At 47.9% G+C, this 23069-nt stretch overlaps 1 protein-coding gene across 4 annotated transcripts; it reads right to left on the minus strand.

The window, feature by feature from the left end:
- Window positions 1–941: 941 nt before the first annotated feature.
- On the minus strand, window positions 942–8990 carry LOC118357181 (endogenous retrovirus group K member 13-1 Env polyprotein-like). Of its 4 annotated transcripts, none has more exons than XM_035728480.1 (3): window positions 8486–8990; window positions 3107–3281; window positions 942–2836 (listed from the first exon to the last, which is right to left on the minus strand). In XM_035728480.1, the coding sequence occupies exons 2-3, from the start codon at window positions 3278–3280 to the stop codon at window positions 1649–1651; spliced, it is 1362 nt and encodes a 453-aa protein (XP_035584373.1). In that variant the 5' UTR covers window position 3281; window positions 8486–8990; the 3' UTR covers window positions 942–1648. The 4 variants fall into 4 exon arrangements, with proteins under 4 accessions (XP_035584373.1, XP_035584374.1, XP_035584365.1 ...); XM_035728481.1 differs by having other exon boundaries at window positions 943–2836; window positions 3107–3218; XM_035728472.1 differs by having other exon boundaries at window positions 944–3281.
- Between the last annotated feature and the right edge of the window lie 14079 nt (window positions 8991–23069).

The raw sequence follows: 23069 nt of genomic DNA on the forward strand, positions 1-23069 counted from the left end.
TCTCCCTCTGCCTACTCCCCAACCCCCCACAGCTTGTACTCCCTCCCTCCCTCTCTCCCCCAAATAAAGAGACTCAGTAACACAATATATATGCAACTATTTTTTTTTTAAGATTTTATTTGAGGGACGCCTGGGTGGCTCAGTCGTTAAGCAATTGCCTTCGGCTCAGGTCATGATCCCAGGGTCCTGGGATTGAGCCCCACATGGGGCTCCCTGCTCAGCGGGAAGCCTGCTTCTCTCTCTCCCACGCTTGTGTTCCCTCTCTCGCTCTCTGTCAAATAAAATCTTAAAAAAAAAAAAAAAAGATTTGACAGAGAGCACAAACGGGGGGAGGGGGAGAGGAAATCCTGAAGCCTCTATACTGAAGGAGACCCCGAGGACAGCAACACCAGCGCCTGCTGTACAGCAATGCAAACACATTCTAGAGCCTCTATGATAGGGGTGACCTCAAGAAGGGCCAATTTGCAATTAACAGCCTAAATGGGCCCAAGCAAAATTTGTTAGCACAGAGTATGTTGCCTCCCAAACACCAAAGAACCTAGCAGATGTTGTGTTTGCTGAAAGGGATTACACCTATTTCCTCATAGGGTCAGAGAAGGAGCAGCTGTCTTTCAGAAATTTAACCAAGGGATTAGGGCCTCACAGCCTATGTGGGTCAATGGCCCATCCACTTTATGAGAGCTCCTTTTTCACTGATATGAAGCAAATGTCCTCAGAGAACGATGCCATTAGTAAGGCCCCATCTGTGCTCCTTGGAGCAAGGTGGATGCAGTTCAGATCTTGCCCACAGAGACTGTGGATGGCAAGGCTGCTGAGGCTCCCCGAGGGCAACCAGGTAAAGGTGTCTCGCGTCACTTCAGAGAGGAAGGCCTGATACATTCAAGAATATGGGAAAATAGGCACTAAACTGCCACGGCCCGCGTGCAAGGTCGAACAGGGGTGAGGGTAAGAGAATGAAACATAAAAGTATGGGAACAGGAGGGTTGCCCACGGGGATGCCGCGAGCAACAACTTTATTCTTACTTACACACTTTATATAGGTTCAGGTTACATAACAGTAGGACATAAACAAGTTCCACAGTTTTCTCCCTGCCCTCTCCTGGCTCCGTCCCAAGTTTTTGGTCCAAGGCCAGGTTCCTCAAGGACATAGTTTCTTCCCATGCCTTCAAAGGGCCTGGTGCGCTATTTTTCAGGGCTTATCAATAACACTGTGGTTTCTAAGCCTAAATACAACTCGGGCTAGCCAGTACCACATGTTCTTGTATGGGGGCAGCCAGGTGGCCATGGTTCAAAGGGATCAGGGAGCCTTTGCTCTACCCGATTAACCCCTTTGTTGCTCATGGCTCCCGACATTTCCCCCTTTTATCTTTAAACGCAACATGTGTACATTTGCTTGGGTACTGGCCATGAAAGCAAACAGACAGCGACTCCAAGCACACCATAAGCAGAGTAATAAGGTTACCCCTACAACCAGAGCACACATAATCCAGAAGGAATGTTGGAGGATATTAAAGGGGTTAAACCCCTGTAGCTTTTGTAGAAAGGATTGTGCCATGTCTCTGGGGGTGACTACATGCAGATGGGAGGAGGCTATATTGTTTATTTGTTTTTGCAATTGAAACAGATCTAGGCTTACATTTGTCTCATGTCAGATACCTTGCAAGTGCCTCTGCACCGTTTCCCAGGAGACGTTGTCAGCTTTCAGGGGGGTCACACAAATGGAACCATACCCTCCGTGGCACACAAAGGACAAACGAGTATGTAACAATGAATATTGGGTGCCCAGGTACTCGACGGCCTGTTTTAGACTATCTAGGCGAGCCAAAATTTTTCTATCTATACTTTCTTGTGTAGTGAGGGTCTGGGAGACATTATGAGCCAAGCTATTTACATGAGCGGCAGTATGTATGCCCTGGGACAGTGCCACCGTGGAGACAGTAGCTGATGCTATCAAAGACACCAAGGCAGTGATGCCAGCTATTAGGAGGCCTAGGAAACGTCGCCCCCGGCTAAGTAGGCCCTCCAATTCTTGTGCAAATTGGTAGCCATAATCTCTATACCAGGGCCCCCCCACCTCTACAGGCATCATTAGATAAGGGGGCTGCATGGCTAGGAAAACCTTCTTTGTTGGATTTGGGGCGCTGGGTAAAGGCAAACAGTTGGTGAGATAACACTCCTCACAAGTTATTTTGTAAAGGGTTCTATTGGCCTTAGCCTCGGGTACTACAGATCCGTCCCCCACTACAAACAGGAACGGTAGGGAAAGACATGCCTGAATTTGAAATGTCAATGGGCCCGTGGGGAAGCCAGGGAAAAGGGGTGAATTAGTTTTAACATCTCTCATGGCCGCAACAATTTTCCATAAGTCCGGGTGGCTCATCCTCCCCAGTGATAGCAGTCCCCCGGGAGCAGAATTATTGTGGTCGTATGGCCCATATCCTGAAGGCGGGGGGGAGCGGCGCAAAGGGAGATCCCCATCTTTTGACCAGTCAATTATATAAGTGTCAGGTATGCCATGGGGAGTCACAATCTCTGGGTTGTGATGAACGCAGGTTTTCCAAGAGGGTCCGTAGGTTTTCCACGTTAGGTCAGATTTACAGAGGGGATAGTCAAGGTATGGGGTCTCAAGGGATCTGGAAGCGGGTCCGAAACGGCCAACAGGCAGGGGCCTCCGATGTTGAAGGACAACCTCGTTGATGTCCCAATTCTCCACCATTACATGAGGTGTCAAAGTGTCTCTTCTAGGTGGCTCAGTTCTATACCAAGAGCGGATTCTTCGGGAGACTGATGAAGTGACCACGCATCCATAATGGGGCGCCTCAGGGCCATCGATGGCCTGGAAACAAATGGGGGGGGCAGAAGCCAGGCTGGTCCAGTTAAAAGGCGCCACAGCATGAGTGAGGCCGGAAATCTCAGGCCCATCAAAAATGTCTGTGAAGTTAGTAAACACCTTGGGTGAGGGATCCTTCCAGGTGACTGCCCTCGCGGTAGGAGGGTCCGGGACAAAAGCCCAGTAAGGAGAGGCCTGGGCAGAGTCAAGGGTTAAAAGTGATAGCATGGCAAGGAAAAGGGCAACAGCCGTGACTGGCTGGCCCGACTCACGCACGGTGGCCTCAGCTCGAGCGGTCAGGGCTTTGATGTCTCCGCATGTTATTTTCCTCTGATCCGAGGCGGGGCGTCTCCTCGTCCTCCCGGAGCGGATCTGGAGCCACCTCATTCTGCAAACCATCACGGACAATGCGGACGCATCGAAGCGGGAGCCAGCGTGGCGTCTCCTCATCCTGGGGAAAGATACAAGCGCATCCTCGGCCCTGGCGTAGGACCGGGTCGGGTCCCCTCCACTCCGCGGTGGTGGGGTCACGCCACTTTGCATAGAGGAGGGGAGCCTGCTCAGGCTGCCAAAAACGTTCGGCGGCAGTGCGGCCAACCGAGTCAACATTCAAAAAATTTAAAACAAAGAGTACTAATGAAAGGTGTAAATGAGGTGAATATTTTATTTTCCCCTGTAGTATTTCCCCCTCCTTTAATTTTTTGAGGTACATTTTGAGGGTGGAATGGGCTCTTTTGACAATGGCTTGACCTTGAGAATTATAAGGAATACCTGTTGTATGAGTGATGTGAAAATTTGCACAAAAGGTCTGGAATGCTGAAGAGGTATAGGCTGAACCATTGTCGGTCTTAAGAGCCTTCGGCATGCCCAGAACTGCGAATGCTGCAAAAAGATGATTTTGGACATCTACAAAAGCTTCACCGGAGTGTGCAGTAGCAAAAATATAGTTAGAGAAGGTGTCGATGGAGACATGGATGTATTTAAGGCGGCCAAACGGTAAGTAAGTGGTTACATCCATCTGCCAAAGGTGGTTAGGAAGGAGCCCTCTGGGGTTAATGGCATATGAGAGGGGGTTAAAAAATTGGGGACAGGACTGGCATTCTCGTACAATTTGTCGGGATTCCTCCCGGGAGATGCCTTATTGACGCCGTAAGGCCTGTGCATTCTGATCGAATTTTGCATGGCTGCTTTTTGCTGCCTGAATGGTGTTTGTAGAAAATATATGTGTATTTTCATCAGCTATGCGATTGCCCTCCGCTAGGGGGCCAGGAAGGTTAGAGTGAGCTCTGATGTGTGTTATAAACAGAGGGTGCTGCCTCTGTAATAAGAGGAGCTGGATTGACTTGAATAGATGGAATAATTTTTCATCATTGGACAGTATGTAGGCCTCAGGTAGCTGCGGGACTGTTCTGGCAGCGTATTGACTATCAGTAAATAAGTTGAGGGGTTGAGTGTAGCGCTCTAGAGCGAGTGCAATCGCTTTGAGTTCTGCTCTCTGCACAGAGGAAGTGTCATAATGCAGGTGCTGGGTATTCTTATGTTGTGGTGAGACAGCATGTATGGCAATATTTCCTCTTTTGTCTGCATCTACGAAAACAGTGAGGGCAGAAGGAAGTGGCTGGGGAACAATGATTTTTTGAGCACAAATGGCAGTTTTGGACAGAAATTGCAGGAGTTTATCTGAGGGTAAATGGAAGTTTATTTGGCCTGGATAGGATGCAAAGGCAGTTTGCCATGCTAAATGATGTTGCAGAAGATGTTCATATTGGTTTTTGGTTAGCATTGGCAATATGATATAATTAGGTTCTCTTCCGAACAGTTGGATTGTTCGGGTCCTGCCTTTACATACTAACATGGCAATTAAGTCAGATGTCAAATTTATCACATGAAGCTGATGAAGGGCAAGATGCAGCCATTCTAAAGGGCCATGAGGCTGTCAAATAACGGCCATTGGCAATTGTCCGGGGAGTAAAAGTATTAAGTACAATGGTAAATTGATGTCCACTCTAGTTATCTGAGCATTGGAGATCTGAGAATTGACTAGCTCTAAGGCTTGTTGGGCTGCAGGTGTTAAGGTACGAGGTGAAGATGGATCAGCATCACCTTTTAAGATATCAAACAAGGGGGTCAATTGCTCTGTAGTTAGATTTAAAGCGGGTCTAATCCATGTCTCCCATCAGTTTTTGAAAATCATTCAAGGTCACTAGGGACTGGGTTCGTATTTGAACCTTCTGAGGCTTAATAGTTTGCTTTTCTATTATATGCCCCAGATATTCAAAAGGGGCCGTACGTTGTATTTTGTCAGGGGAGAGGACCAGATTATATTGTTCCAAACATTGTAGGAGATGACGGAAGGCGGCAGTCAACATACGCTCGGTTTCTGCAGCCAAAAGAATATCATCCATGTAGTGGATGCAGTAAACTTGAGGGAAATTTTTCCGTAAGGGTGCAAGAGCCCTGCTCACATACTCTTGGCAAAGAGTTGGGCTGTTCGCCATGCCTTGAGGCAGGACTTTCCATTGATATCTTTCATAGGGGGCTTGTAAATTTGTGGAGGGTACCGAGAAGGCAAACTTCTCACAGTCATCAGCAGCTAGAGGAATGGTAAAGAAGCAATCTTTCAAATCCGCCACCAACAAATGGTAATTTAAAGGGATAGCGGAAGGGGCAGGAAGACCGGGCTGTAATGCCCCCATGGGTTTCATTACAAGATTTACAGCTCTTAGATCCTGTAGCAGGCGCCATTCACCTGATTTTTTCTTTATTACAAAAATGGGTGTGTTCCATGGGCTACAAGATGGTTCCAAATGACCAAGAGAAAGTTGCTCAGTTATGAGTTTTCGGGCGGCCTTTTGTTTCTCCTCAGGTAAGGGCCATTGATCTACCCAAACTGGCCGGGTGGTGGTCCATTCTATCGGTAGGGCATGAGGTCGGATCAATGACCCTGGGAAAAACCCAGGCCCGTTCTATCATATTTGGGGACATAGCAGAGGCTCAACGTTACCTTGAAGCCCCTTGCCAAGCCCTTTTCCTGGTTTGTAGCCCATGTTACACATAATATTTTTCACAACCTGATTTTGGAACACCTGTGGGATATTGGTGGTCTCCAAGGTTAGCCCCATTTCTGAGAGTATATCTCGCCCCCATAAATTGAGATCTATGTCAAGAACAAAAGGTTGGAAAGTTCCCGACAGACCATCATCAGATTTCCAAATAAGATGATTGGAGCTTATCTTGGGTGCTGAGGCCAATCCTACTCCCCTTATAGGGGTGATGGCGTCCTGCAAGGGCCAGGAGGAAGGCCATTGTTTCTGAGTCAATACAGAGACATCGGCCCCCGTGTCTATGAGTCCCTGGAAATTTTTACCATTGACAGACAGAGTTAATAGGGGTTTATCTTTTGTAATCTTTTGTAACCAATAGGCATCAGTTGACCCAAAGCCTTTAGATCCTCGCTTAGCTTTCAATGATGGATTATCTGTGTCCAAACGGGGAAGTAATATCAATTGGGCAATGGGCACACTAGGTTGCAAAGTTATAGTGCCTTGCTGTAAGCTAACCATTATTTTAATTTCCCCAGTGTAATCTTCATCAATGACTCCTGGATATACTATTAAGCCTTTAAGGGTCCAACTAGACCTACTCAATAGTAAGCCCCATGTGTTTGGGGGGAGAGGTCCCCATATTCCTGTACTTATTGGTTGAGGGGGCATGCCAGCTTCTAAATAAACAGAACTATTTGGGGCCAGATCTAATCCTGCACTGGCTGGGGTGCCTCGGTGAAGGGATTCAATCCCAGGGAGGTCGGCCGTGTTGGCTCTGACCTCAGAGATGGGGGGGAGAGCATTGCCGCTATTGTTTGGTGGGGCTGCGGGAAGCCCCGTTGGGAGTTTCCCTGCTGCAGGGGGCGGCCAAAGCGGTCAGTTTTTGATCGACACTCATTGGCCCAGTGCCGTCCCCGCATACACCTGGGACATACAGAAGGTGGCTGTGGCTTATTAGGGGGGTTCCCCGAGGGAAAGTTGAAAAATGGGGCTTGCCTTGAGCCCTTAGGGCATTCATTACGAAAGTGTCCAAGTTCCCCGCATAGAAAGCAGGGCATGCGAGCTTTAGAATTCATTGGGGACTTTCCCTTTTGTTTTTTAAGAAGTTGTGTATGCAGCTGCTGCGGAGGAATTCCTCGAAGGGCTGCTGCTAAGGTCACTCCTTGTACATAACTGGGACCAATGTCTGCACACAGCCGCAAAAAATCCTCAAGGGTGCCCGTGGACTTCCAAGGCCTTATGGCCGCTTGGCATGCTGAATTAGCATTTTCAAAGGCTAGCTGCTTCACTATAATAGTTCCTGCCTCTCCGTCCACAACAATCCTACTCACGGCTTGTAAAAGCCGTGAAACAAAATCTTGATAGCGTTCATCGGGTCCCTGTCTTATTTTAGATAATTCCTCTGTCCTTGAGCCAGTGGTCGGTAACTTTTTCCATGCAGTCAAAACAGCCTCATTGATTTGAACATAAGCAATCTCAGGGAAATGTATTTGGTTACCCACTTCATAATAAGCTCCAGTACCAGCCAACATCTCATATGTGACAGGGATTTGGGTCCTTTTGTTATAGATAGCCAGATTGTTACACTTTTCCTCGAATTCGGCCTTCCACAATAATCTCCCCCATTAAGGCAAGCCCGGGCAACAACCTTCCAATCTCCCGGGCAAAGAGCTTCTCTGGTAAGGTTCTCCATCATAGATAGGGTAAAGGGAGCAGTGGCCCCGTACTGACTACAGGCAGCCTTTAAGTCTTTTAACATTTTAAAATTCAAGGCAGTATATGTCCGTTGGCCTCCCTGTAAGGTTACTGGGTAGGCATTAAACTCTCCCACGTCTTCTCCTGCCTGCTGCGCTGTTAGTAAAGTTCTCTGTAAAGGGCTAATGCCGGACACAGGGGACTTGGCAGCGCTCTGCTGATTGGTCATAATGGGAAAAGCCTGCAGCGTGCTAGTTTGAGTACACTTAGTCACAGAATTGATCCCCTGCCCAGAGGCTGTGACTGCAGGCAGGACCGATTTCAACGATGTGGGCATAGTCAGAATGGGGTCATCATCAAGATAAACATCATCGTCGCCAAATTCATCCCCACCACTCTGAGCCTTAGGGGCTTTCCCCGCCAAGGGCATAGGCGGTGGTGGAGGAGGGAAAGGGTCCTGGGCGGGTAAGTTGACATCATCGCCCAGGATCTCAAAAGAGGACACCCCAGTGGGAGTCAGGGGTACTTTAATAGGATCTTTTTCCTCATCTTCAACCCATGATTTTAAAGATATCAGCTCAATTTTTTGTTGTGGCTCCAGGATTTCACAAATATGAGACCAAAGGCCCATTGTATTGGGCGGCAAGGCACCGGAGCCCCGCAACTTTATTTGATTTTTCATCTCTTGGCCCACCCGTCTCCAATCCTCTGGGTTTGCTGTTCCTTCTAGTGGGAACCAAGGGCACAAATCTTTTATGTTCCTGAAAAATTCCTGCAGTGTGGAGGAAGACACCTTATGCCCTCTCTCTGCCAATAAAATCTGCAGGGTCCGCAGAAAATATGCATGACTAGCGGACTGACTTTGTCCCATAATTTCTTACTCCTGTCGTGCCGGTTAAACGACCGGTTCTCTTACCTGAATGCTTGCGACGTCAGTGTCCAGGATCCTCTTTCATGTGCTCAGGTCCCTGTTCGGGCGCCACTTGCCACGGCCCGCGTGCAAGGTCAAACAGGGGTGAGGGTAAGAGAATGAAACATAAAAGTATGGGAACAGGAGGGTTGCCCACGGGGATGCCGCGAGCAACAACTTTATTCTTACTTACACACTTTATATAGGTTCAGGTTACATAACAGTAGGACATAAACAAGTTCCACAGTTTTCTCCCTGCCCTCTCCTGGCTCCGTCCCAAGTTTTTGGTCCAAGGCCAGGTTCCTCAAGGACATAGTTTCTTCCCATGCCTTCAAAGGGCCTGGTGCGCTATTTTTCAGGGCTTATCAATAACACTGTGGTTTCTAAGCCTAAATACAACTCGGGCTAGCCAGTACCACATGTTCTTGTATGGGGGCAGCCAGGTGGCCATGGTTCAAAGGGATCAGGGAGCCTTTGCTCTACCCGATTAACCCCTTTGTTGCTCATGGCTCCCGACACTAAACAGAACAGACTTGGCCAAATCTGTTGATGTGTACCAGTTGCTGATTGGATGGAGTAACTGACATCATACCAGGGGCTGGGAAGGTTGCCAGGTAGACTGGGGAGACCTTAGGACCTGAGGCCTAGACCCAGCCCATCCAAAAAATGTTGCCAGAGGCTCTTAGTCTCGTCATAAGAATTTAAGCACAGATCCAACAGAGCTAAGAGCACTACAAGCAGGAAAATTATTTAAAATAAAAGTATACTTAGCAGGTGAGCTCAAGGAGAGCTGTGTCCACTGGGGTTTCGGTTTCTATCTTTTATTGACACTTGTTAACAAGGTGGTGGAACATTCATTACTCTGGCGGGCATTTCCTTGAAAGCTGGGTGGTGTCTTCCAGGAATGTGGGTTACACATTTTCTTCCTTATGGTCCGAGGTTTTCTGTCATGGCACCCTTAGGGAAAAGCGTTTAGCATGGTCATGGAGTACAATGAAGGAATAACGTGGTGAACTCTGGCCTAGCCTGTCAGCCATCTTGGGCCTGTCTTCTTTGATCCGGTTTCTTGTGGTTTTGTTTTGCGAGGACAGACCTCGGACTTTCCATAGTGAGGCATCATTCCTTCTTCCTAGGTTTAAGAACAGAGCAAAATAAAGCCATTTAAAGGAGAAGGCTGGGGCTAATCACTCCCTAAATAGATTTCTCACAATGGTTTCCAATACTTCAATGCCTTGACGACTTTACAGTGGGCCATTAATAACTAATTTAATTGGGGGAAGGGGGTAATTTCAGTGGGATACCATTTTGTCAAGCCAATGTGAAAGTAGTGAAGACATTTTACTTGTAATTTAGGAATCATGGATTCAGAACGTCTCTACTCATTATGGGTTATTTTAGGACAATGTGTGATATGATATGAGAAATGTAGGCAACCGATGATTCAAACGAGCAACACTTAAGTAACACTTATTTCTCCCCTATATTTTACTCAACAATTCCTCTTCCATCATGAGTTAAATTGCTTAAATTTAGTGGGATTCCCAGGCTGCCTTGTCATTTGAAGCCTAGTCTATAAAGACTGGAGCATTAGTGCGTTACAGATGTTAATACTAATTCACAACCCATGTTGAAGATGAAAGCCCAGCAGATTTCTTTTGTTATGTAAATTCTTTTAGTCTCTTTGAGTTTCCAATTGGGTCAAATTGTGGACCTTTGTTTCAGTACCACTTTTCTCATGTTCCCTCCCTACTGTCCTTCCCCTGTCTTTTAAGTCACTGGATATACTTTTGGGGGTGGGAGGCTATCCCCTCTACTCTGGTATTCATAAATTCTTTCTTCCTGAGAGCCTCAAATCAGTGCCATTAGGATTAGTGGCCTCCCCCACTCCCCCATGACAAGTGGTTGCTTTATAGAATTTAAGTACCGTGGGCTTAAATCAGTTTCAACTACTCCCATTGGTGGATACTGTCCCCCAGTAACCCGGAGACTCAGGATCTGTGTTACAGTAGAGGCAAGGGTGATAGGCAGTACCAGAGGGACTATAATCCCAGTGAGCCCTCTGGTATTAAGACTGTGGAACTCAGGGGCTCCTGGGTGGCTCAGTCATTAAGCGTCTGCCTTCGGCTCAGGTCATGATCCCGGGGTTCTGGGATGGAGCCCCGCATCGGGCTACCTGCTTGGTGGGAAGCCTGCTGCTCCCTCTCCCACTCCCCCTGCTTGTGTTCCCTCTCTCAATGTGTCTCTGTCAAATAAATGAATAAAATCTTTAAAAAAAAAAAAAGACCATGGACTCAGCCTACGAGCTACTGACTGCCTTTCCCTATCTCTGCTCTCTCTTTCTTTGAAATACCTGCTCTTTAGGGGCACCTAGGTGGTTCAGTGGGTTAAGCATCCAGTTCTTGGTTTTGGCTCAGTTCATGATCTCGGGGTCCTGGGATCGAGCCCTGCGTCAGGTTCTGTGCTCAGCGTGGAGTTGGCTTGAGATTCTCTCTCCCTCCAGCTATGCTCTCATGCACTCTCTCTCTCAAATAAATAAATAAATCCTAAAAAAAAAAAAAAACCCAAACCCTGCTCTTTAGAAGTGACCATGCAATGGATTCACCTCATTCACAAAGTATAATCATCCTTGTGCACCCCAATACCCCACCTAATGCTGGGGCAACCCCAGCCTCATTCACAACTTCACTCTAAATACAGGTAGATTCCAGGACACCTGAGTAACTCAGTCGGTTAAGCGTCTGCCTTCAGCTCAGGTCATGATCCCAGGATTCTGGGATGGAGCCCCGCATCCCCCACATCCCAGCTCCCTGCTCAGCAGGGAGTGAGCTTCTCCATCTCCCTCTCCCTCTCCAGCACCACCCTCCCCCTCATGCTCTCTCTCTCTCTCTCTCTCAAATGGAGGGGAGGAAGGAAGAATTGGGACTGTTTGAAATGCCCTGAGGCTGCCGCAGCACCTCTGGCAACCTAATAGTCTTTAATCTTTAGCAAATGCCCTTCCCTGGGTGATTGATTTGGCCAGCATGATTAATCTTTCTTTGTATATCCATAGATCCTGCGTTAGTTCCTAGAAGGAACAGAGCACTCCAGCAGGGTAGGAAAGAGAAACCAGACCCCCTTGCACAACCCCTCCCTCCCCCGCGCTAAGGAACCAGACCCCCTCCAACCACTGAGACAACATCTGTAGATGGCACTAACGCTTCTGCACCTAATTAAGAAATATTAAGGACTACTGCATTCCCTTTACTGCTTAACTGCCCTAAACGCCTTTAAAAATCCCTGGGCCAGACAGAAACCTCCAAGCCTCCTGAATAAAGCTCAAATTCCTTTCCAATCTCCTCTCTTGGGTACTGGCAGCAGAACGTGGGGTTTCCATAACAGCCCCACTTGTAGGACAAATAGCTGACGATGCTGTGAATCTGAGAAGGGGAAATTGGAGTCTGAGAAACTGGGGCGACATCTGGGAATTTGGGGATTTACTGCCAGCCCTGGGAAGAACCAGACTGGGAGACAGGATCGTGGTTTCAGACCCTGCTCACCAAACATGTGGAAAACGCAGAAGACGGATCCCCCTGAGGAGAAAGGAGGGAACCCCACAGACCACAGAACCTCCCAGTCATGAACCCCGGAGACCAAGTCAGGATTGTCCCGACGACCCTCCCCGTGGTCACGCCGCACGCAGTGGCAGACAGGGCGCCAGGGTCCTGGCTCGCAACCCCAGTCCCCAGGCTGCGCACCGGGGGGGTGGGGAGGGGGTAGAACTGGGGTCCGTAGTCTCCGGAAATGACCGCGGGGGTCCCGCCACAGCCGGGACGGTGGGTTCCAACCTACCCCTCCGCCCTGTCTCTGTATCCTGAGGAAGCACACTCACCATTTCTCCATTTTCTGTGTGCCCCACGTCCTTCCCAGGACTCCCACGACCAGTGCAGAGCCCAGAGCGACAGAGGAAGCTGCTAGCAGAGACACCAAGGAGCGTTAAGGGGCTGGGGACAAGAAGTGACCCCACACGCCCGCCCTAAGCTAGTAGCAACCACTTCAAGAGTTGCACCGCGTGGTCCCACCCCGCTGATGCAGTTCTCCTGCATCCTGATTGGACAGTTCACGAGGCCACACCTCCTCACATCTGAGTGACAGCAGGGCAAGAAAACTGCGGGGTTCCTTCCAATCAGCTTGGGTGGGGGGAGGCTGTGGCCACCTGGCACGTTTGCATTTAAACAGAACTTTTTCTGAATTGGCAGTAATTCCAACAACACCACATTCCAGTACTGTAAGTCTAACCACAATCGTGGGGTGTGTTCACTAAATGATCAGGTTTACTTTATTTAAGGAGGCTCCACGTGGGCCCAACGTGGGGCTTAAACTCACAACTGCGTGAGTCGCACGCTCTACCCACTGAGCCAGCTTGATGCCTCAATGAGCAGGTTTCATTAAATGCACATTTTGCAGTGGGAGGAAATTTACTTTAGATCAGCTTTTACCTGTCCCTAGAGAATTTTGAAATGTAAACGACTGTAATATCCCTAAAGCAATTGAATTCCTTAGGGATATTCCCATTTTCACTGATACAAGAAAAATAATAGATCCTCATGTATATGTGGGAAGCACCTGGAAATTCCCCCCCCTTAATTGAGATTTAAGTGACTAATAAGATTGTCTATATTTAAAGACCACAACATCATGATTTGAGATACTCTGAGAGTGGATCTTGATGTAGGAAAGATGTTAGGGTCCAGAGCCCACAGCCAAGAAAGAATTCCTGAGACGTCTTTGGTGCAAAAAAAGGGAACAGGACCGGTGGACAGAAAGAGCCGCACTGGGGTGTTGAGGAGTCGCACATTACGGACTTTCAAGTTGGGAGGGGGTTAGGGATAGTGTAAGCCTCCAAGGAATTTTGGAAGCAAGGTTTCCAGGACCCTGAGTTGAAGGTGATGAAGGAGCAGAAGGCTAGCCGAACACAAAGCACAGGCTGACACCCCGCCCCTGCTCCACCCTCCTCCTCCCCCCACCTCCTGGCTCGGGTATGTGTGACATTCCTCCAGGAAACTCCCAACTGTCTTAATGTTAATGCCTTACTAGAGGGAAAAACAACCTTCACCTGACAATGGCAAGGCCTCCAGTGTCTTGTAGGTCCTCTTTAGCATGTGAAAGTTCTTTGGAAAACTTCCCCTTTCCCCTACCCCCAACTCCCAAGTCTATAATCAGCCACCCCTCACAACCCCGGGGGCAGCAGCTCTGCCCAAGGGTCCTGTCCCCAAGCTTTAAATAAGACCACCATTTTGCACCAAAGACTTCTCAAGAATTCTTTCTTGGCCTTAGGACCTCACCCCACCAAACCTCACCTACATTCCCAAACTACATCAAGGGGGCTAGCTATTGTTAGGAAAAGGTCACTTATTACTGTCTAATAAACCCTTAGTCACGAGACCCTTCAGATATAATATATTATGGGTCATATGCTTGGGGGTTGAGTGCCAACACGTATCTTGGGGGGTAGAGATGAAGTTTCCAAAGGAATTTCTTTTTTAAGATTTTATTTATTTATTTGAGAGAGAGAATGAGGGAGAGAGAGCACAAGCCAGGAAAGGGGCAGAGGGAGAGGGAGGAGCAGACTATCTGCTGAGCAGGGAGCCCAATGTGGAACTTGATTCCAGGACCCTGGGATCACGACCTGAGCTGAAGGCAGACACTTATCCAACTGGGCCACCCAGGCACCTTCCAAAGGAAATTTTTTTTTTAATTGTATTTATTTATTTGACAGAGACACAGCAAGAGAGGGAACACAAGCAGGGGGAGTGGGAGAGGGAGAAGCAGGCTTCCCGCCGAGCAGGGGAGCCCAATGCGGGGCTGGATCCCAGGACCCTGGGATCGTGACCTGAGCCGAAGGCAGACGCTTACCGAATGAGCCACCCAGGCGCCCCCCAAAGGAATTTTTTTTTTTTTTAAGATTTTATTTATTTGACAGAGAGAGTGAGAGCAGGAACACAAGCAGGGGGAGTGGGAGAGGGAGAAGCAGGCTTCCCGCCGAGCAGAGAGCCCGACGCGGGACTCGATCCCAGGACTCCGGGATCATGACCCAAGCTGAAGGCAGACGCCCAACGACTGAGCCACCCAGGCGCCCCCCCCCCCCAAAGGAATTTTTATGTGTTAAAGTAGACTTACAGGATCCTGAGGGTTGGGCTAAGATTGCCTTTTGCCCTAAGCAAAGTATTAACATCCAGGCAGTTGAGTTCCTAGAGGAATGTCACTCTGCCTGTTTCAAGGACTTGTCAATGGGCTGTAAGTACTGAGGAAATTTAGTAATTTTTCTTTTGCCTTTGTTTCCCCGATCTGATCTTAAGCCCTATCACAAACACAGCTAAAAAGAAACCACAGGCCTCTGATGTAGTTACACAGGTTAAGGCCCCAAGTCAATAAACTAAAACTTTTAACACCCAACTTACATGCAATTTCAACCCCCACCCACCCCATGAAAAAATGCGCAACATCACTCGGCATCAGGGAAATACAAATCAAAACCACAAAGAAACCACTTCACACCAGTCAAAATGGCTAAAATTAACAAGTCAGGAAACAACAAATGTTGGCGAGGATGCAGAGAAAGAGGAACCCTTCTACACTGTTGGTGGGAATGTAAGCTGGTGCAGACACTCTGGAAAACAGTATGGAGGTTCCGCAAGACATTAAAAATAGAGCCTACCCTATGACCCAGCAATTGCACCACTAGGTATTTACCCCAAAGATACAAATGTAGTGATCTGAAGGGGCACCTGCACCCCAATGTTTATAGCAGCAATGTCCACAATAGCCAAACTATGGAAAGATCCCAGATGTCCATCAACAATGAATGGATAAAGAAGATGTGGTATAGGGTGCCTGGGTGGCTCAGTTGGTTAAGCGACTGCCTTCGGCTCAGGTCATGATCCCGGAGTCCCAGGATGGAGTCCCGCATAGGGCTCCCTGCTCGGCAGGGAGTCGCCTTCTCCTTCTGACCATACCCCCTCTTGTGCTCTCTCTCTCTCTCTCTCAAATAAATAGAATAATAAAATCTAAAAAAAAAGTTGTGGTATAGATATGCAATGGAGCCATCAAAAAATATGAAATCTTGCCATTTGCATGACGTGGATGGAACTAGAGGGTATTATGCTAAGCAAAATAAATCAGTTAGAGAAAGACAATAATCATATGATTTCATGCATGTGGAATTTAAGAAATAAAACAGAAGAGCATAGGAGAAGGGAGGGAAAAATAAAACAAGATGAAATCAGAAAGGGAGACAAACCATAAGAGACTTTTTTTTTCTTTTTTCCAAAGGAGACTCTGAATCATACGAAACAAACTGAGGGCTGCTGGAGGGGAGGGAGTGGGGGGATGGGGTAACTGGGTGATGGGCATTAAGGAGGGCACAGGATGTAATGAGCACTGGGTGTTATATACAACTGATGAATCACTGAACTCTACCTCTGAAACTAATAATACACTATATATTAATTCATTGAGTTTAAATTAAAAAAAAAAAAAAAGGAACCCTAACAGGAGGCTCAAAAAATGATCAAAACTATTATTTGGGATGGCTAACAGTGCTGGAGGGGTCCAGGATTTATGAGCACTAAGTCTTAAGTTAGACTTCTTATCTTACAGATTTATTTAAAATAAAGGCATATTTATATTCTTTAACTTTTATACATAAGAAGCCATTCTAAGGGGCACCTGAGTGGCTCAGTCAGTTAAGTTTCCAACTCTTGATTTCAGCTCTGGTCAAGATCCTGCGATCATATCGAGCCCCAGGGACGGGCTCCACACTCAGTGCTGAGTCGGCTCCGGATTCTCTTTCTCCCTCTGCGCCACCCCCCCAATAAATAAATTAAATCTTTTTTAAAAAGCGAGTCTAAATTTAATTCCTTATAACACTAACAGATACAAAAGTGTAAACCAGGGGCGCCTGCGTGGCTCAGTCGGTTAAGTGTCTGCCTTCGGCTCAGGTCATGATCCCAGGGTCCTGGGATTGCCCTGCTCAGCAGAGAGCCTGCTTCTCTCCTTCCCTCTGCCTACCCCTCTGCCTACCCCTCTGCCTACTTGTGCTCTCTCTCTCTCTGTCAAATAAATAAATAAAAAATATCTTTAAAAAAAAGTGTCAACCATACAAAAGGAAAATTCTCAAGTCTCTTCCCCGTCCCCGCCCTCCCCCCCCCCCCCCCCCCGGCCCAGTCCTCAGGTCTCTCTCTCTTTTTTTTTAAGATTTTATTTACTTATTTGACAGAGAGAGACACAGAGAGGGAACACAAGCAGGGGGAGCGGGAGAGGGAGAAGCAGGCTTCCTGCAGAACAGGGAGCCCAATGCGGGGCTTGATCCCAGGACCCTGGGACCATGACCTGAGCCAAAGGCAGACGCTTAACGACTGAGCCACCCAGGCGCCCCCTCAAATCTCTTTCTAACACCACACAGGGCATTGTATTTTGTCCTTCCCCTAAACCACTACTCGAGATATTTTTCTATTTTCAGGAATAAGTAGCATATTCTAATCCTTTAGGGATTTGAGTTTAGCTCCTAAGTAAGCATTGGATTTCCAAAGATTTACATAAGCTTTTGGTAGTTTTCCTCACATCGATTAAAATAGGAATTCAGGGTGCCTGGGTGGCTCAGTTGGTTAAGCAACTGCCTTCAGCTCAGGTCATGATCCTGGAGTCCCGAGATCGAGTCCCGCATCGGGCTCCCTGCTCAGCGGGGAGTCTGCTTCTCCCTCTGACTCTCTTCCCTCTCGTGCTCTCTATCTCTCATTCTCTCTCTCTCAAATAAATAAATAAATAAAATCTTTTAAAAAAAAGGAATTCAATTGTTTTAGCCTGTTGAATGTCAGTGTTCTTTAGGGACACATACAAACAAAAGCTGATCCAAAAACAAAAATGACCTGAGAACTTAAATGAATGCATCTCACATCTCACATAAATTCTATTTGGTTCCACAATTTTCTAGCTTTGCCCACACACCATCTCTCTCAGTCATCTTACAGTTTAGCAGCCCAAGTGCTGAGGGAAACCAGAGCCAAAGGGCTTCACTATTCAATCAATAAAGGAATCCAAAGGAAAGAAACAGTGGACTCAGCACAGATGAGCAGCGTGCTTCCCCCAGGACAGAAGAAAAGCCACATTCAGAAGGTTCCACATTCTAGACTCTCCCGGTGGGGACAGAAGCCCTGGAGTGGGTCAGTCCCTGGTGAGGGAGGGTAGAGACAACTGTACAGCCACGGGAATGAACCCTGGGAGCCCTGCACACCCACCCCGGGGCATAAGAGAACCGCTCCTTTCCTCAGGCTTCCTTTCTCCCAGGTGAGGAAACTCTCAGCAGGATTCACTTCAAGGTTCTGCCCCAAATAACCTTCCCAGTCACTGACCCTAATCCAGAACACAGAACTTGACTTTCCCAGACTTTCTCAATGGAAACAGTTTACACCGAGGTGCACCTACATTATGGAGAACTCCAATTTATGTCTAGAAAATGCCCAAGGGAACAACAGTTACAGCCTCATAGAGGTTGCCATTGCCCCTTCGCCTGAACACACCCACCTTCACATGTGCGTCCCCAGATTTGCTGGCCTCTGTAACTTCTCTCAGCATAAAGAGCTCCTTCCATGCTGGGTATGAGCAGGTAGGACTCCAGCAGAGGGAGGCTCCCCAAGACCAAGTAGGCCTTCAACCACTTCCCTTTTCAAGCTCAAGGGGAAGCCTCATCTTAGAAACACTGACCTCAGGCCTCTGCTTCCTCCTGGAGGTGCTTTGGACCACCACTGATATTTTAAGTGACACAAACTCATTGTTTGAACAATCCAGCAAAATTACTCAAACCTCGTGTTTATATATGGAGGGCAGAAAATTGTAAGGCACTCTGATAGCTCAATATGAAACTCCACAAGTAATTATTGTTTTCAAAAAAAGATTAAGGGCACCTGGGTGACTCAGTCGGTTAAGCGTCTGATTTAGGCTCAGGTCAGGATCTCAGGGTCCTGGGACTGGACCCCATACAGGGCTCCCCGTTCAGCAGGGAGTCTGTCCCTCTCCCTCTGCTCCTCTCCCTGCTTGTGCTCTCTCCCTCTCTCTCAAATAAATAAATAAAATTTTTAAAAACAAACAAAAAATTGAATGAAAAATGTTTATTATTTCCAGGCCAAGAAAGAGTTTTATAAATTCTTAATTATACTTGAACACTTCTGGTCTGCACATCTAAGCCCCGGAAATCCCTTGAACAAACCAAACTAAAAGAACAGATTTGAGAATGTCACTACCCATGCTGTGAGGGAAAAAGGGGAACAAGAATTTTTAATACAAGCAGAGGCACCTGGCTGGTTCAGGCTGGACAGCATGCATCTCTTCATCTTGGGGTTCTGAGTTCAAGCCCCACACTGGGTGTAGAACTTACATGAAATAAACAAATAAGGCCTATTTTTAAAAGACTTTGACAGAGAGGGAGATAGTAACAGAGGGAACACAAGCAGGGGGAGCAGTAAGCAGAGGGAGAGGGAGAAGCAGGCTCCTTGCCCAGCAAGGAGCCCCATGTGAGGCTCGATTCCAGGACCCTGGGATCATGACCTGAGCCAAAGGCAGACACCAAACTACCTGAGCCACCCAGGCGCCCCAAATAAGGCCTATTTTTAAAAAACTAAAAAATAAATGATTAAAATTATATTTTAATCGTTTTTTTAAATTTTTTTTTTTTTAATTTTTGGGGACCCCTGGGTGGATCAGTTGGTTAAGCGTCTGCCTTTGGCTAACGTCATGATCCCAGGGTCCTAGGATGGAGCCCAGCCCTGCACTGGGTTCCTTGCTCGGCAGGGAGTCTGCTTCTCCCTCAGCCTGCCGCCGACCCCGCTCGTGCTCTCTCTCTGACAAATAAATAAATAAAATCTTTTTAAAAAAGAATTTTTAGGGGCGCCTGGGTGGCTTAGTTGGTTAAGCGACTGCCTTAGGCTCGGGTCATGATCCCAGAGTCCCGGGATCAAGTCCCGCATTGGGCTCCCTGCTCAGCGAGGAGCCTGCTTCTCCCTTTGACCCTCCCCTCCTCTCATGTACTCTCTCTCTCTCATTCTCGCTCTCTCAAATAAATAAATAAATCTTTAAAAAAAAAAGAACTTTTATTTTTTTAAAGGTTTATTTGAAAGAGAGAGAGAGAGAGAGAGACAGCACGTGCCGGGGGAGGGGCAGAGGGAGAGATTGCTGAAGCCGCTCCCTACTGAGCCCGGAGCTGGTGGGGGCGCTCCAGCTCACAACCCTGAGATCACGACCTGAGCCAAAACCAAGAGTCGACTCCTTAACCCATTGAACCACCCAGGCGCCTGCACTCAGTAAAGATCCTGGGAGGAAAAGCACAAGAATTTCATAAACATAGTTCCAAGTAGTTATTCTTTGCTTTCTTCGGATGTAAATATCCACAAACAAAAAATAAACCATTTAAAATGAGCTATCCAGGGGCACCTGGGTGGCTCAGTCGCTAAGCGTCTGCCTTCTGCTCGGGTCATGATCCCGGAGTCTCAGGATCGAGCCCCGCATCGGGCTCCCTGCTCAGCCGGGAGCCTGCTTCTCCCTCTCCCACTCCCCCTGCTTGTGTTCCCTCTCTCGCTGTGTCTCTCTCTGTCAAATAAATAAATAAAATCTTTAAAATAAAATAAAATAAAATGAGCCATCCATTCACTGTGGGGAAATGATGAACAATTAAAATACTGGGACTGTTAGAACCACGGAGAACCAACAGTTGGTAATGATGCTGAGAATGAAAGATGGTAATCTGGCAATTCGGCAGGCAGGAGGTAATTGAAGTCCAGGCATTTACTACCAGCCGTAAGGAGGGCTCGGCTAGCAAAACAGGGTTGTGGATTTCAGACCTTGCTTCCCAAACATCTGGAACGTTCAGGAGGAAACAGGCCCCCAGTGGGGACAAAGGAGGGCTTGGGGACCCCACAGACCACAGCGCCTCCCATGCACAAACGAGAACGAGCCATGACGGTCCCCTGACGACCCTCCCCGCGGTCACCGCTCAATCGGAGGAGACGCGGCTGCGGGCGCAGAGCTGCCCTGAGGATCCGGGGCCGAAGTGGGGGTGCGCAGGAACGAGGTCCCCGCAGTCACGCCACGCGACGTAAGGGATTCAGGTCGGAGCGGCGCCACCGGGCCCCGGTCCGCACACTCCAGAGAAGACACCGGGGAGATCAGTCCGACCACCGCGGGATCGCTCCTGCGGCCAGCGACACGTCCTACCCCGTCACCAGACACCACGGGCGCACTCACCATTTGTACATTTCCTGCGCTACCCAGTGGCCTCCCTCCAAGTCCCGCGAACATACACACCAAAGCGGAACAGAAACACCAGGGCAATGTGGCCCCTAAAAGCAGGTGACCCGGGATACACAGAGAAGCTGAAAAGAGCAGGGACCAGCGCCGCAGTTGCACAGCAACGCCCCACCCACCGGCCAGCCGACGCCCCTGATTGGACAGTTCACAAGGCCTCGCCCCCTCATGCCTGAGTGACAGCAGGGCCGGGGGTTCTGTACCTGAGCTTAACCCGGCCAGAAGGCGTCCTGTCTAGGAACACGTGCGTTGTAACTTAGGGCTGCCAGGACACTCCTAGAAGTCTGACCCTTCTTTGCAAACACACTTAAAAGTCACTTCTCTAGGCGCAATAATTAGGCTAGCTCTGAAACCCTGCACCATAGCGTTCATGAGGTTCAAACTAGCAGGAAATGTAAAGCTTGTCTTTTGGAGACTTTTAGCCCGTATCAGCTGTTGTCTCTTCAGACCTCACTAAAATCCACCAGCTATCTCTGCAAAAGCCAGGGCTCAAGGTAAACTAATACAGTTCCGGCCTATGAATAGGAAAGGTCCTACATTCCTTAGCAACTAACCCAGCCTAAGACCCCAACCAGTTTATACCGGCTCTCAGAGCATGGCCAAAACGCCTCCTCCTTGTCCTAAGACAACTTCTTGACCTCAGGAGCGGAATTTTGCCTCTTCCTGGTGTTGTCTCCACCTTAACGTGAAGAGTATTACCTGTATTAGTTCAGTGCGCATGCTCCATCTTTCCTCGTGCATAATCTTAAATTTCCCCACCCTTTTCATCGAAATATATATTATCACACCCCTGATTATTAAACAAACACACACACACACACACACACACACACAAACTTGTTTTCTCCCTCTTCAGGGAGGTGAATTAGTGTTCACGTCTCTTCCTTTGGCTGCAAATCAAGTAATTTTTCCTTGCCGCAAACCTGTTGTCTCAGCAATTAGCTTTCTTGTGCATCCGGGAGACAGCTCCATTTTGATCTTTGATTCTTGACAATTGGACTCTGTCATGATTTTGCCCAAAATGCTCACAAGCACAGTACCAGGGATGCAATAGGTAGGCATCCTTCCAGAACTTCAAAGTCAGAAAAACAAGGCTGGAACCAAAACCAGCACTTAAGAAGAGGTATTTAGAATGGTTAAATTCAGAAGAAAAAAATTTTTTTTCATTTATTTTTGAGAGAGAGTGTACAAGCAGGGGGAGGGGAAGAGGGAGACCCACGTGGGGCTCAATCCCAGGACCCTAGGATCAGGACCCAAGCCAAAGGCAGACACTTAACCGACTGAGCCACCCAGGTGCCCCTAGAAAATGTTTCTGACATGAAAACTCAGATACCATGTGCAAATATAAGCAGGGACTCTTTCTCACCGGCGATCCAATCACTCCCCATGGTCCTGACCCATTCCTTTCTTGTGATTACACCAGTTAATCCCATCTATAATGAGACTTTCCAGAAAACTGGGTTTCATCAAATTAACAATCCCGCTGATGGGTGAGTCTAGGATACTAGGCAGTGGCCTTCATTCTGACAATGATGGAATCACTCTGTGAGAGATCACTACCTCTCAGTTCTCTGAAGTGGTCACCGTTAAGATCATCTGAGTCAAACTGAGCCACCTAAATCCTCCACCAACACTGAGTGTTGGTGCATCCACCTGCACTGAAGCAGTATCTCCACCATGCCCAGGGATTAAAAGCATTCCTGGAGCCATCTATCAGGTGGCAACTGAAGGGCAGAGGTAAAGAACCATAACTGATCTCAATGAAGACAAAAGGAGGGCCAGTTTTCAGCCAGTGCTCTTCCCACAATGGGGACACTGCAGGCAGTAACATCAACAGCCAGTCAGCCAGACAATAGAAGAAGTTTTTATTCTGCCCCAAGAATCAGGAGATGGAGAAGATACTTCCATTTCAGTATGTTTTTCCTTGTCCCTTTCAGATCTATTTGGAAAACAATAGTTTGGGAGCTGGTTCCCAGGAAATCACTGATTTCCTGAAGTTAGGAACACCTCTGGTTTTTGTTCTTTTGTGTTGTTTTTGTTTATCTCCTAACTCATCTCCACCTCATATAAAACATACTAAGAATGTGCATTCACCAGAGAAGATGCAGAAGTCTGGCTCCCCTCTCTCACACCATTGAGCATCAGGAAGATGGTGCTGAAAAAGCTACATTTCATCTCTGCATTTCCCTGCCCTACTTTCATTGGCACCCGTGGGAATTGTACAGTTCCAGTAGTGGCCCCATCTGGACAGAAAATGCTA

The sequence above is a fragment of the Zalophus californianus genome, chromosome 1, assembly GCF_009762305.2.
Source record: "Zalophus californianus isolate mZalCal1 chromosome 1, mZalCal1.pri.v2, whole genome shotgun sequence".
Lineage (NCBI taxonomy): Eukaryota > Metazoa > Chordata > Mammalia > Carnivora > Otariidae > Zalophus > Zalophus californianus.